Here is an 11,080-nt window from a genome sequence, read left to right as displayed (position 1 = left end):
AGGCGATTGTACAAGTTTGTGTCTTGTAGTGGCACTCGGGTATAAGTGACATTTCAAATTGCATAATGTCTATGGGCTTCCTTCCAAGTGCATCTCATAAGCGTTATGACACATTCTTTTGTTCATCCTGTCATAAACCTGTCTGGCTTCCTGAAATTTGTAAATATTTGACTAAACATGGCTTCGTGTAACGCTTGTCGGCAACGCCAGCTTTGAATATGCAAAGGGTCTACAGCCACATGCCACATGATAAAAGGCAAGAAATCACGTACACGAAGCTGGTGAAGAAATGAAGTTCAGCACTCTCGATTTTCTTTTTCTTAAACCTTTATTTAAAGAAGAATATCTTAGGAGGATCGTGCACTGACATTTTGTCTTCGACGCAAGAAAGTTCAGGATGCTGAAGGCATAGTCCATTTTCTGCACAGTGAATGCTATGTGATCAACAAATGTTCATTGTACTATCACTGCAAGTATGTACACGTGAAGCATGCAGCGTCAAGATGCACTACTCTTGCGATGTCTTTTGACGAGTCTGTAAATGAAGTCCGTGGTCCACATTAAGCACACGAAGAAAGAGCCAATGCTGATCATTTGGAGGAGTCCATCGTACGACCCGATTTCGTCCTTGTAGTAACCTGAGGAAAAGAAGAAAAACATGCGCCAAGAAATTGTGCATCATGTCCTGAAGGGTGATCACGGTATGGCCACTCCTAAAGAGAACACCTGATAATAAAGTAAACACAACTGAAGCACTTCTATACATATCGCAACAAAAGTTTACAGCTGGGATGATGCTTTAGGGTGACATTAATTTGTTAAAACAGGTCTTCATGCCTTCATGCAATGATTCAGCTGGAATAGCGAGTCATTAGAGACATTCTGTACACGCAGGAACAAAGCAGCAAATAACTGTGTGAGACCGACTCACATATTTTCTCTCGGCTTCATTTCGTACCTCAAGAGGGTTGTAACAGTTATCCCAAGGACCACAATGTATAACACACAGAAATGAAACTCAGAATCTGATGCCTCTGATGCATAGTGCGCGTGCGAGCCACGATGTTTCGAGTATGCCCTATACTACACTCTAAGAAGAGTTTACACCCTTTGAGTCGTATCTTGCCACAAAACAATAGAGGCCGTCTGCTTTGTCCGCATTTCATTTTTTTAACTCGTAGAGTTCAATTTGAAAGGACACAGAGCTCTTATTGATGATAGTGACCAACCGTATTCTGCTGAGCGGCGGGGGTAAATATTCGGGGGTGACATTATCGCTAACACGCAGCCCGTTTTATACTTCGACGAGAAAGCATGAGCAACATAAACGTCTCTAACGCGTTGTGCTTGGGCAAGGCGTCGCGGTCAGGTCTCCTGCAACAGAACATTTCTTAAAGCTATAGTAATTAAACAATAATGCGTTTCTGGACAAGCAAAGCTCTCTAACATCACGGCGTGGTAACTCAAGGGTAACTATAAAAGGCTGCACTTGGCGAAAATAAGGCCCGGCGCGCAAAGCGAGATTGAGTGTCACGGTTGCAGTTGCAAAGGTCGCCAGAGAACCGGTACGCACTAGAGAAAATCTCGTAGACACCAGATTGAGAGAATTGCCAATTGACGCTGATCAGAGAGAGCGCGTTGAAGGGGAGATGACTAAACGAGAGGGGACAGCGGCATCGTCGCAGGCAGACATACAACTATAGCTATGGGCGAATATTTGTGTCGCATAAGCCACATATATAGACAGCTGCACGCTCACCGGTGATCTTGGGGCACGCCAGGTAAGCCAGGCCCATCACGAACCGGGTAACGCCTGACGAAAGTCCCAAGTTCTCCACTCCCAGCTGGTCGGCGAGCACGGGCCCGAACATCACGACCACAGTTCCGTTACTCAAGCCGAACAGTGCGCACATGAACGCCGTCACCGCGTAGCTGTCGGGTCGGATGGTCGGCAGCGAGACGCACAGCGCGCCCGTGAGCATCGCGCTGGCGCTCATCAGCACCCGCCGGTCGCAGAAGGCCCGGTCCGACAGCGCGCCGGCCAAGAGCCGGGCGCAGGCGTCGCCGATGGCGGACACCGAGAGAAACACTGCGCCGTCGCGGCGCGTGAAGCCCTTGTCGACAGCGAAGTCGACGAGGATCATCAGAACCAGCTGCGTGTAAACCGAGAAGGCGTACGTCACGGCCACCATGTAGAAAACGGGCGCCCGAAGAAAGCTCCAGTGCGACGAGCCCCCGCCATCGCCGGGTGTGTCCAGGGCGAGTGGATGGGCCGACGTCTGGCGACAGTGTCCTTTGACCGCGGCGTCGACGGTGACGGCTTCGGGACATCCGTCGACGACGATGACTTCCGGCTCGGACAAAGGCCACGCAGATGCGAGGGCACCATGGTTGCCGGTGGCAACGGCTCCACCATTTTGAACGTTGCAGGTGCCGTCCAAGCGCGAGTCCGCAGGAGTGTCGCCGTGAGCGCTTTGTTTTCTCTTGAGGAAGCCGAAGGAAATGGGCCCGTACTGTATAGGTTCAGGAAAGGAAGGAAACTCGTACGTGGTCGCAATGCCGTTTGTTACAGCTGGAGCATGTACTTCGGAGATTTCGCGGGTAGACACGCAAACGATGTCCGATTGGTTGTCGGGCGAAGACCCGTTCGCGTAAGAGGCAATATCCTCGTTGCTTTGCAAAATCGACGTGCTCCTGACGAAAGGTTTCAATTGCACGTCCTTGAGCGTGGTGCTGTTAAGTTCGGCGTCGGCGGACGTGCCCGCTTCGATGACGGCCTTGTTGGCACCATTAATCGTCGCCACTGTAACGGAAAAGAAGGGAGGCATGTATGTAATTCTCAGCTGCTGCAGCATACATCTAAGTTTAAATGTACACCTAATACATGCGCGCAAACAGAACAGACATGTGTGCAGTCCACACTAAATTTTTTCTTTGAGCACTTCAACTAATGAATAATGATGCGTTCACGACACCGCAATCCTGTGGATTGATAGGCGAGGTCTGGATGCTGCATGCACCAGTTCTGGACAGATCACGAAAGTTGTATATGACGAGGAACGCCAACAGTTGACAGCTTTGATTGCTCTCCTTTCTACCGTGCTGTCTAGTTCAGGTGGAGGCTTTTAACGATAAGTGTGCTTGGCTGGGATGATGATGATGACATGTTTAGACATGTTTATCATTGTTTTTAGGGATATGATCTTCCCCTTCTCTAAAGTATGCAAAGACGAGGTCCGGTCGTGTCATTCATTCACTCCAACGTCGCGACCGGGTTTCCAGGCAGAAACGCGGTCGCCAGTATTATCTGGCCGAATGTTCTGCCGCACAATACTTTGGTGTAAGTGCGTGTGTCTGACTAGCGATATGTAGATGCTTAGTTTAGACATTATTATTCATTCGGACATTGGCCCGGCTAAGGCACCCATACGGGCGTGACCCTCTGCGCATGCGCAGCTTCTCCGCGAGCGTGCACCGCGGCCACAGAACCGACAAAGGTTTCGGACTCTGCCTTAATTTCCGCGCACACCCGTGTCGTCGTTGTGCTTGACTGAAAGCAACATCGACCATCAGGTCTGAACAGTGTGATGCTACTTGCTCATGTTTTTGGCCCGTAAAACTCTAGAAATTAATTATTTTCATTCAATTACATGAACACCCCAGGCGCATTTTTTGCCGTCGCCGTCGCCGTGGCGTACCATGTAAAGTCCAAGGGCAATAACACCGTCGCCGCCCGTCGTATGCTGTACGGGCAAGTGAAAGCATGCGAGGGTGAGCCGACGATCGCGGCTGAATCTCGCGCGCGTGAGGGAGGAAAGCGGGGAGAAAGCGCGCCGTCTTCCTTCGCGAGCAAGGGACCGGGGGAAGGGGAAGGGGGGGGAGGGCGCTGTACTTCGGCAGCAACTCCGTATGGCGTATGTAAAGTCCAAGGGCAATAACACCGTCACCGCCCGTCGTATGCTGTACGGGCGAGTGATAGCTTGCGAGGGTGAGCCGACGATCGCGGCTCAATCTCGCGTGCGCGAGGGAGGAAAGCGGGGAGAAAGCGCGCCGTCTTCCTCCGCGCGCAAGGAACCGGGGGAGGGTAACTGGGGGGGGGGCACTGTACTTTGGCAGCAACTCCGTATGGCGTGGCCGCGTGCGGTAGCCTGGGCTTTAACTTGATAGCGATCTGCTTTGGGTGCAGAGTCTAGGTGGGACGACGGCTCGTAGCTTCGCTTATGCTGTGTTCTCGTCGCTCAGCGTGCATGTTTGCCTGTGCGTGATGACACCGTGCTTGTTAGTTTGGTCAGTAAGCGAGGGTTTACAAGTTTATACGGCCGATAAAACTACTATCCCTAAATATTACGGATGTCTCCTAATTTGCTATCGTAATCGATGCTTCGCCTTTCGGGCGCAACTGTGTCTTTTTTAGTTGTTGATATGTGGTGTAACTTACGAACTCATTGGATAGTCGTTTTAGAGTGCTGTAGAATGTTTAGCTAAGCTGTATTGTAAAATAAAGCATAAAAAATAAAAAAGTATATGAAAGGCGCAAATGTGAGTCTAGAAACAGAGTATACTTGGTTTTCAAATATATGAATCTTCCTTGAGAGTACTTTGCACTCCACCGGTGCATGGTAAATAAATTCTGTCACGCTCAGGAAGAGAGCAATTCCATGCATAAGTTGAAAAGGTGCACCCGACGAGGATTCGGCTTGTTCAGTCAGCGAAATCAATTTTGACACAGCGTGCACCGCGGCATTTTTTTTTTTTTTTTGCCACGGTGCCTTCGAGTTTCGTTCTGCGGTGACGCAGCTTCGGCAAGCAGCGTATAATTATCAGGGTAGAGTTCTGAAGCTTGTTCCTTCCACCACGCTCAGAGACATGTTTTTGTAGAAGCGTTGCGGCCAAGCCCTCGCAGACATTCTCGCTCACTCTCGTTCTGAAAAGCCGATGCGCGTTCGACCGACGTAGTTGATGCACTCTGCTAGAGGTAACAAGAGCTATCATACAGTTTGCCTCTTAAATTGAAAACGGCTTCGGATTTGGCTGTTGCTGTAAAACGAACTGGAGACACCAAAGTCAGCACAGTCATGTAGTCCGCCAGTCACCATATAGTCTGCCAGCCACGTAGCCAAGGGTCATTGCGTTCAGTAAACGTCTGTATACTATACTGTAGAAGTTACGCAGACTGTTTAATCGATGTAGTCTTTGGCTTGCTGCTTGCCAAAGCTTGTGGTCTTATTTAAAGACGAACAATTAATTGAATGCGTTATTAGCGCGTGAGGCGTTTCGCATGCGCCTCGTGACGCAGCAACCTCGATATTTTGCGTTGGGTACCACCGCGTCATTCTCACACCAACAAGGAAAGCAAACAGCGGTCACAGCATTTCACTCAGTTGAAGGTACAGCGCAAATTGCATAAAAATGTTCTGGTAGAAATAATCTCTGGGAAAAATTACCGGCACTTTGGGAATAACAAATTTTACAATCTGACGCCCAGACCCTGCTCCGCCGCTCCAAGGAAAAAGATGTCCAGATAAAATTTCGTTCACGGAGTACAACCGCCGAAAAAGGAAAGACGTCAATTTCGTTTGGTGAAAGCAGGAAAGAGTTCTCTGTATTTTTTCAGAAATAGTAACCGAAGGCTCACACCCTGTGAACGGAAAAGTATGCCGAATTACTTAAAGTGAGAAAGAAGAAAAAAGCATGAAATGGGAGGGGACCGGCCGCGCTGCTCTGATGCTGCTGGGACGACCCTCTAACTTTCTCCCTCCTACCCTCTCTTTCTTTTAATACCATCTCCCTCACCCTGCTCGCGCTGAGCTGTGCTCCCGCATGGGTTGCAGAAGATAGTGCCAGCCTTTCCTCCTTTCCCGCAAGAACCACTTCTCTCTCAACGCCGAGTTTTTTCTTCTTCTATCTGATATAACCAAAGTGTGGGGCAAAAACGTGCGTCGAAGTCTTAAGAAATATTAAAGATTGTGCAGAAACCGTCGAGGATGTCAGTGTAAGCGAACAGGTGCGTACTTCTAGAAAGCTTTTCGGTTTATTAAACGACCGATGTGCTCGAAGGAGCGTGTTTGTTGCAGTGAGGATATTTAGGTATTGATGTTTCTCGTAATAATTCCAAGGAAAACAAATCCGTTAACGAGCGCATCCAAAGCGGTAATACAGGCGGATGTAGACAAGTCGATTCGTCGTGTGTGTGTTTCCAGCGGCGCGAGCACCATCGTAGGTAGCCGCTGTACTGTGTTCCATACACAGCAGTCAACGCACGTGGAAGCTACGTAAGACGTTCAGCCAAGAGAAGTTGATATTCCACGCGTTCCGTCCCTGCTTGGCTGCGCGCCAACAGCGTTCGCTGGCGCGATCGTGCACGGGAAGCGCCTCGCGACAGGTTGCAGACAAAAAACCCGAAAAGAACAAAAATAAAGATGTTCTAAAACAACGCATCTGCAGCCATATACCACAGTGATTTGCTTCTAAGGAGATAAAAACTTGTTTCATTCAATACTGAGCATACATAAAAAAACAGTTGCGCACCATTGCGATCAAAAATACATCGAACTATATTCAAGTGCGAACGAAGCCACTGCAAGAAGAAGTCTCTATATCCTCCACAGCGTTGACTGCTGCGTATAGAACAGAGTATAGTTGCCACCCTCCTCTCCCGCCGCAGCCACAAGGAGAGAAGAGTTTTGTGGACTCTCTTTCCGAGCACTCCATCTTGAGGACACTAGGCTGGTTTATAAGCTGTAAATGTGCAGCCTGTGTGCTGCTCTCGGCTATGCGGACTGGAACCGCGAGAAACTTATTAAAACGAAATTATTAACAAGGTGGGGTGGGAGGGGGGGGGGCATAACATGGCTCCTGAGACGTAGAATCTAGCGTTGGTGTGACCACACGATGGTCCGGAAAGGCTACGAACCCTCGACGTTTGGTGAGAGGCGTTAATTAAGGCGAGGTTATTAAGTAACAGTTAATTAAGATCGAGGTAGTTAAGGCACTCCAACCCCCGACCGTTGGTGGGAGCCAAAACCGCGACCTTTGGTGCCAATTAATTTGAAGTTAAATATGCCATAGGTAAGATTGAGGTAATTAAGGCACTCGAACCCACGACCTTTAGGGTTAATTAAAGCGTAGTTAAGACGAGTGAAAGAGCATAGGCATCCCGCGGTGGTCGCAGTGCTTCTTACTTCATCCAGCTAGGGAAAACTAACTGTCGCTTCAATATTTCTTGCTTCTTTCCTCTGCTCTAAGGGCAGCGCTTTTCAGGACCTGAATAAAGTTCTTTGTCTGTTTGTCTGTCTTTCCTCTTTATGTCCCCTTCCCCATCGCCAAGGCGCTGAGACATACACCCTAAAGGGCTTGCAGAAAAAAGCGCCTCTTCCTCTCGGCAATGACTCTCTCACAGCACGTAAAGCTTCAGACGCTCCAAAGATCTCGCATGAGCTCATGTACGTCACAAAGTTGCGACAGAGCACGTGTCCTTTGCATCGGTGCCTTCGTGCAAGCGGTGACGGTCTGACCACCACGAAAACGGGTGAAAGATACAAAAGAACTTGTAACTTCGTAGCATGGAAACAGATTCAGGACGAGGCAGAAGGGAAACGACATACATACCTACGTCGCCAACGAGCCCGATCCTCAACAACTGTTAAGCCAAGAAAGCTATTCGTTTCAACAGAAATAAAAGTAAGAAAGCTTGAGTGTACCTCGTTCCGAAAGCTCCGGATTCGCTGCTGATCCTCGCTGCTGCTCTGTGTCGGAGGGTGTGTCAGCAGCCGCTGTCGCGGGCGAGATCTTGGCGCGCGCAGATTTCGATGCCTCCCAGGGGGGCACCTTGAATAAGATGCACGCTGGCAGGGCGTTGAGCATAAGGCCACCCGTGATGAGGAAGGCGCCCGTGAAGCCGTATTCCTGCGCAGGATTGGGAGGTGCGCACGAAGTGTCGAACGAGCTCAGGATTTCCGCTTGTTTCATGTGGTACTGTACAAGCCAAGGCGAAAACGCAGTCATTCCGGAGCCCATACGGGTTCCTCGGCCGCACATTTTCTTACCAGAGTGTGACTAATACCCATGTCACACGGACGCGGCCTAAGTCCTTTTAACTCCCTTCAACCAAGGACGTCTTTATCTCGAAGGAGATGCGCGCCGTGTCACACGGCAGTCCTTTAGTAAAGGAAGTTTAAGGAAGTTCCTAGCGAAAGGAGATGGAAGATCTCCCTTGCAGACTGAAGGGAGTACTCTTGTTCCCAGCGTGCTTGAATTTAGAGTCAAGAAAACACCCTAATTTTTATTAATTCCACTTTTACCAGCAACTATAACTGTTTTTATTGCATATAATATAGTATTTGAGCACTGACAAAGATACTTGAGTGTAGCAGCTACATCTGATTCTCGAACCGGGCGTTCTCGGAATGGCTGCTGCGTTTGCCCTGACTGCACCATTTTTTGTTGTTTTGGTCAACGCGATTTTGTAGGAAAAGGCAAGTAACCAAAACCTTTTAGCAATATATAACGTGTTTCTTTCATGACTGCATACGAGGTTAGCAGCGCCTAATGGGCCCCTAGGAACAGCTTTCAAAAGCTCGCTTATAGGCCGTGTGACACGGAGCTAACTCCTTTGAGGGGAAGCTCCCTTGCGGTCCTTTAAGGGAAGGAAGTTTGAAGGAGATCCGAGTTGACCGTGTGACACGAGTACAAAGAACCTACATGAACTCCGCAATGTCACTGCGTTTTCGCTGTCGCAGAGCGCTGGCTGCCGCCCGCTGCCGGGTGGCGTAAGCACAACGTCGATTCGAGAGAAGCGGCATTGGCGCTCGCCGAAGTCTCCCAGTTTAGGTTTGGCACGCTCTGATTTCGTCGTGCCACAATTCCGCTGATAAGACCATTGGATACAAAAGTTGATATGACTCGTACCGAGATATCATTTCAATTTTGCGATTATGGTGAACCCGCTAAATCTTACAGTTTAAATCTTAATTCATGAATATGCGTTAATTAGCGATGAATTGCCATGTATACGTGACCTCATGGCCACCACCACTGACGGCATGTCTTCGAAGAAACCGCCTTTTTATTTCAAAAGGTTTTTCTTTAATATTCCTTCATATCATCGTAGAAACAACCTATATATACACAGTGAAATGCGTGCACCAGTGATGAGCATGCGTCATCATCCGATCGTCAGCCTATTAAACTGCAGGGCGAAGGCCTTTCATGGGATCTTCAATTACATACCATTCTCACACCATCTGACGTCATCTTATTCCCCAAACTTCAAAACCACGTCGCACCACCTAATCCTCTGCCCTCCTCGACTGCGCATCGGTCCCTTCCTATGGCGCCCGTGTCTGTTAAAACACCGCCGTTTGTCTTCTATAAGCATTACGTGACCTGCTTAATCTTGCTACTGCCTGTTAACCTCAAAGGTATATAGTCAAACAGCTATCGGCATTCACTCTCTAATCTATACTGCCAGTTTACCTGCGGGTATAATTTGTTTCGTGCAGGGGGCTCCGGCCGAGTTTCGCGAGCCATTCCAGCTTGTTTTCGCCGAAGTGCGTTGCAGAATTCTCTAGTCTCATGTCACCATTGTTCGAGCTTTCTGGCGCTCGCAAAGAAGGCGGCGGAGGGTCGCATGCCTATCAACGACGTATAGTATGCGAGTCCGAAGCCTACAAGCTGCCCTATGCGTCTCCGCGGATGCTGGGAAAATGGGAAGGACTACAGGAGGCCGTCACGTGCCCATGAGCATACCTATAAACGACTTATTCGAGCTAGACATCGACGCGTATAGGTCGAGGTCTATGCGCCTAATTGTGGAAAATTGGAAGGAGGGAAAATAAATAAATAAATAAAAAAGATGGCGTGGTTACGAAATGTCATCTGTGGCTCGGCGGCTGCATCACGCAATGCTTGTGGGCAGGCCGGATAACTTCAGGCAGGTGGAACGATTTCCTGGACGGTGCATTCTGTGGTATACTAATCGAAGCAACAGCGCAAGAAAGAAGACATAAACCCTACGGTGCCCATCGCGCCGGTGTTCACTTTGATCCGTCACGCAGACCGAGCGACGGTGAGGAGGGCGGCAATTACAGTACCCACGTGACGGTGCTCCAGCGAAGAGTGGAATCTCACGCATACTTGTATGAGCTAGGCCAAACAAACTCAATGAATTCCATATTTAATCTAGGCTTCTCCAAATTATTCGGTATACTTCACATTCCCACCTGAAAAATTTCACAACTTCGGCTGAGGAATGACGATTACAAAGAAGTCAAGAAGATTGACATCTAAAATGTCATTTTTTCCGTTGCCAGGAACGACCTCGAACGAAGCCCATCCGATGCATGTAAACCACGACCAATGTGCATCACGTCTCAATATAGGGATCTCTTTAAAAAAACGAATGTTTTGAGGCATGTGGGCGGAGCGTCATCGAGGTGCACATGCCACATTTGTTTTATGCAGCACACCTTAACATTGTACAACGGGCTTTCAACCTATTCTTTGAGCGTACAGGTACGCTCGCCTTTTAATTTCTGTTCATATCGTATGACCAAGGTTAAGTACGTACTGTACGGAAGTGGGCTTCGGCTCGCGAGTACGACCTCACCTGCAGCAGGAGGTGTAGGATCGGCGGGAAAGCGAACCCGGCCAATGTGCCAAGCGTGAAGTAGATGCCGTTGCCCGAGCCTCGGTATCGCTTGAAGTACTTGCCGATGATCACGTCTTTAGTAGGCATCCCCAACCCGTTGCCGATACCTGTAACGGCGAGAGATTGAGACCCCGTGAACAAAATTTTGTCACATGGGACGTCTGGGCGTACGCACGACGTATACGCGAAGCGTGTTGAAAGCGGTCTGCTAAGGCTACAGCTTTAGAGAGCATCAATGCAGTTTGAAGGCACGGACGGAACGTGAAATCGAAAAAAAAAGTCATCGAGAATTGTTGGGCAGGTTGGTTATGAGGCATAGTTAACGTAATATTCGCGGTAATAAAAAATCGCGGTATCGCCTGAAAGGCGAAGCATCGATTGTGTTAGCCAATTAGTGAACTGCTATAGGAAATAAGCAGACATGAACACATC

The 11,080-nt window shown here is 48.9% G+C and overlaps 1 protein-coding gene across 1 annotated transcript in view; it reads right to left on the bottom strand.

The window, feature by feature from the left end:
• Positions 1–369: 369 nt before the first annotated feature.
• The window catches only part of LOC139055525 (monocarboxylate transporter 12-like), a 31,932-nt gene continuing 21,221 nt past the window's right edge, over positions 370–11,080 (bottom strand). The window contains exons 4-7 of the mRNA XM_070533033.1: positions 10,607–10,755; positions 7,701–7,905; positions 1,760–2,803; positions 370–638 (exon numbers count right to left, since the gene is read on the bottom strand). Coding sequence (XP_070389134.1) covers positions 499–638; positions 1,760–2,803; positions 7,701–7,905; positions 10,607–10,755 — 1,538 coding nt within the window. The 3' untranslated portion in view covers positions 370–498. The remainder of the gene's footprint in view (positions 639–1,759; positions 2,804–7,700; positions 7,906–10,606; positions 10,756–11,080) is intronic.

This window comes from Dermacentor albipictus, chromosome 2 (assembly GCF_038994185.2).
Source record: "Dermacentor albipictus isolate Rhodes 1998 colony chromosome 2, USDA_Dalb.pri_finalv2, whole genome shotgun sequence".
NCBI classification, from domain to species: Eukaryota; Metazoa; Arthropoda; class Arachnida; order Ixodida; family Ixodidae; genus Dermacentor; species Dermacentor albipictus.
This window is presented reverse-complemented; position numbering and strand designations above follow the sequence as displayed.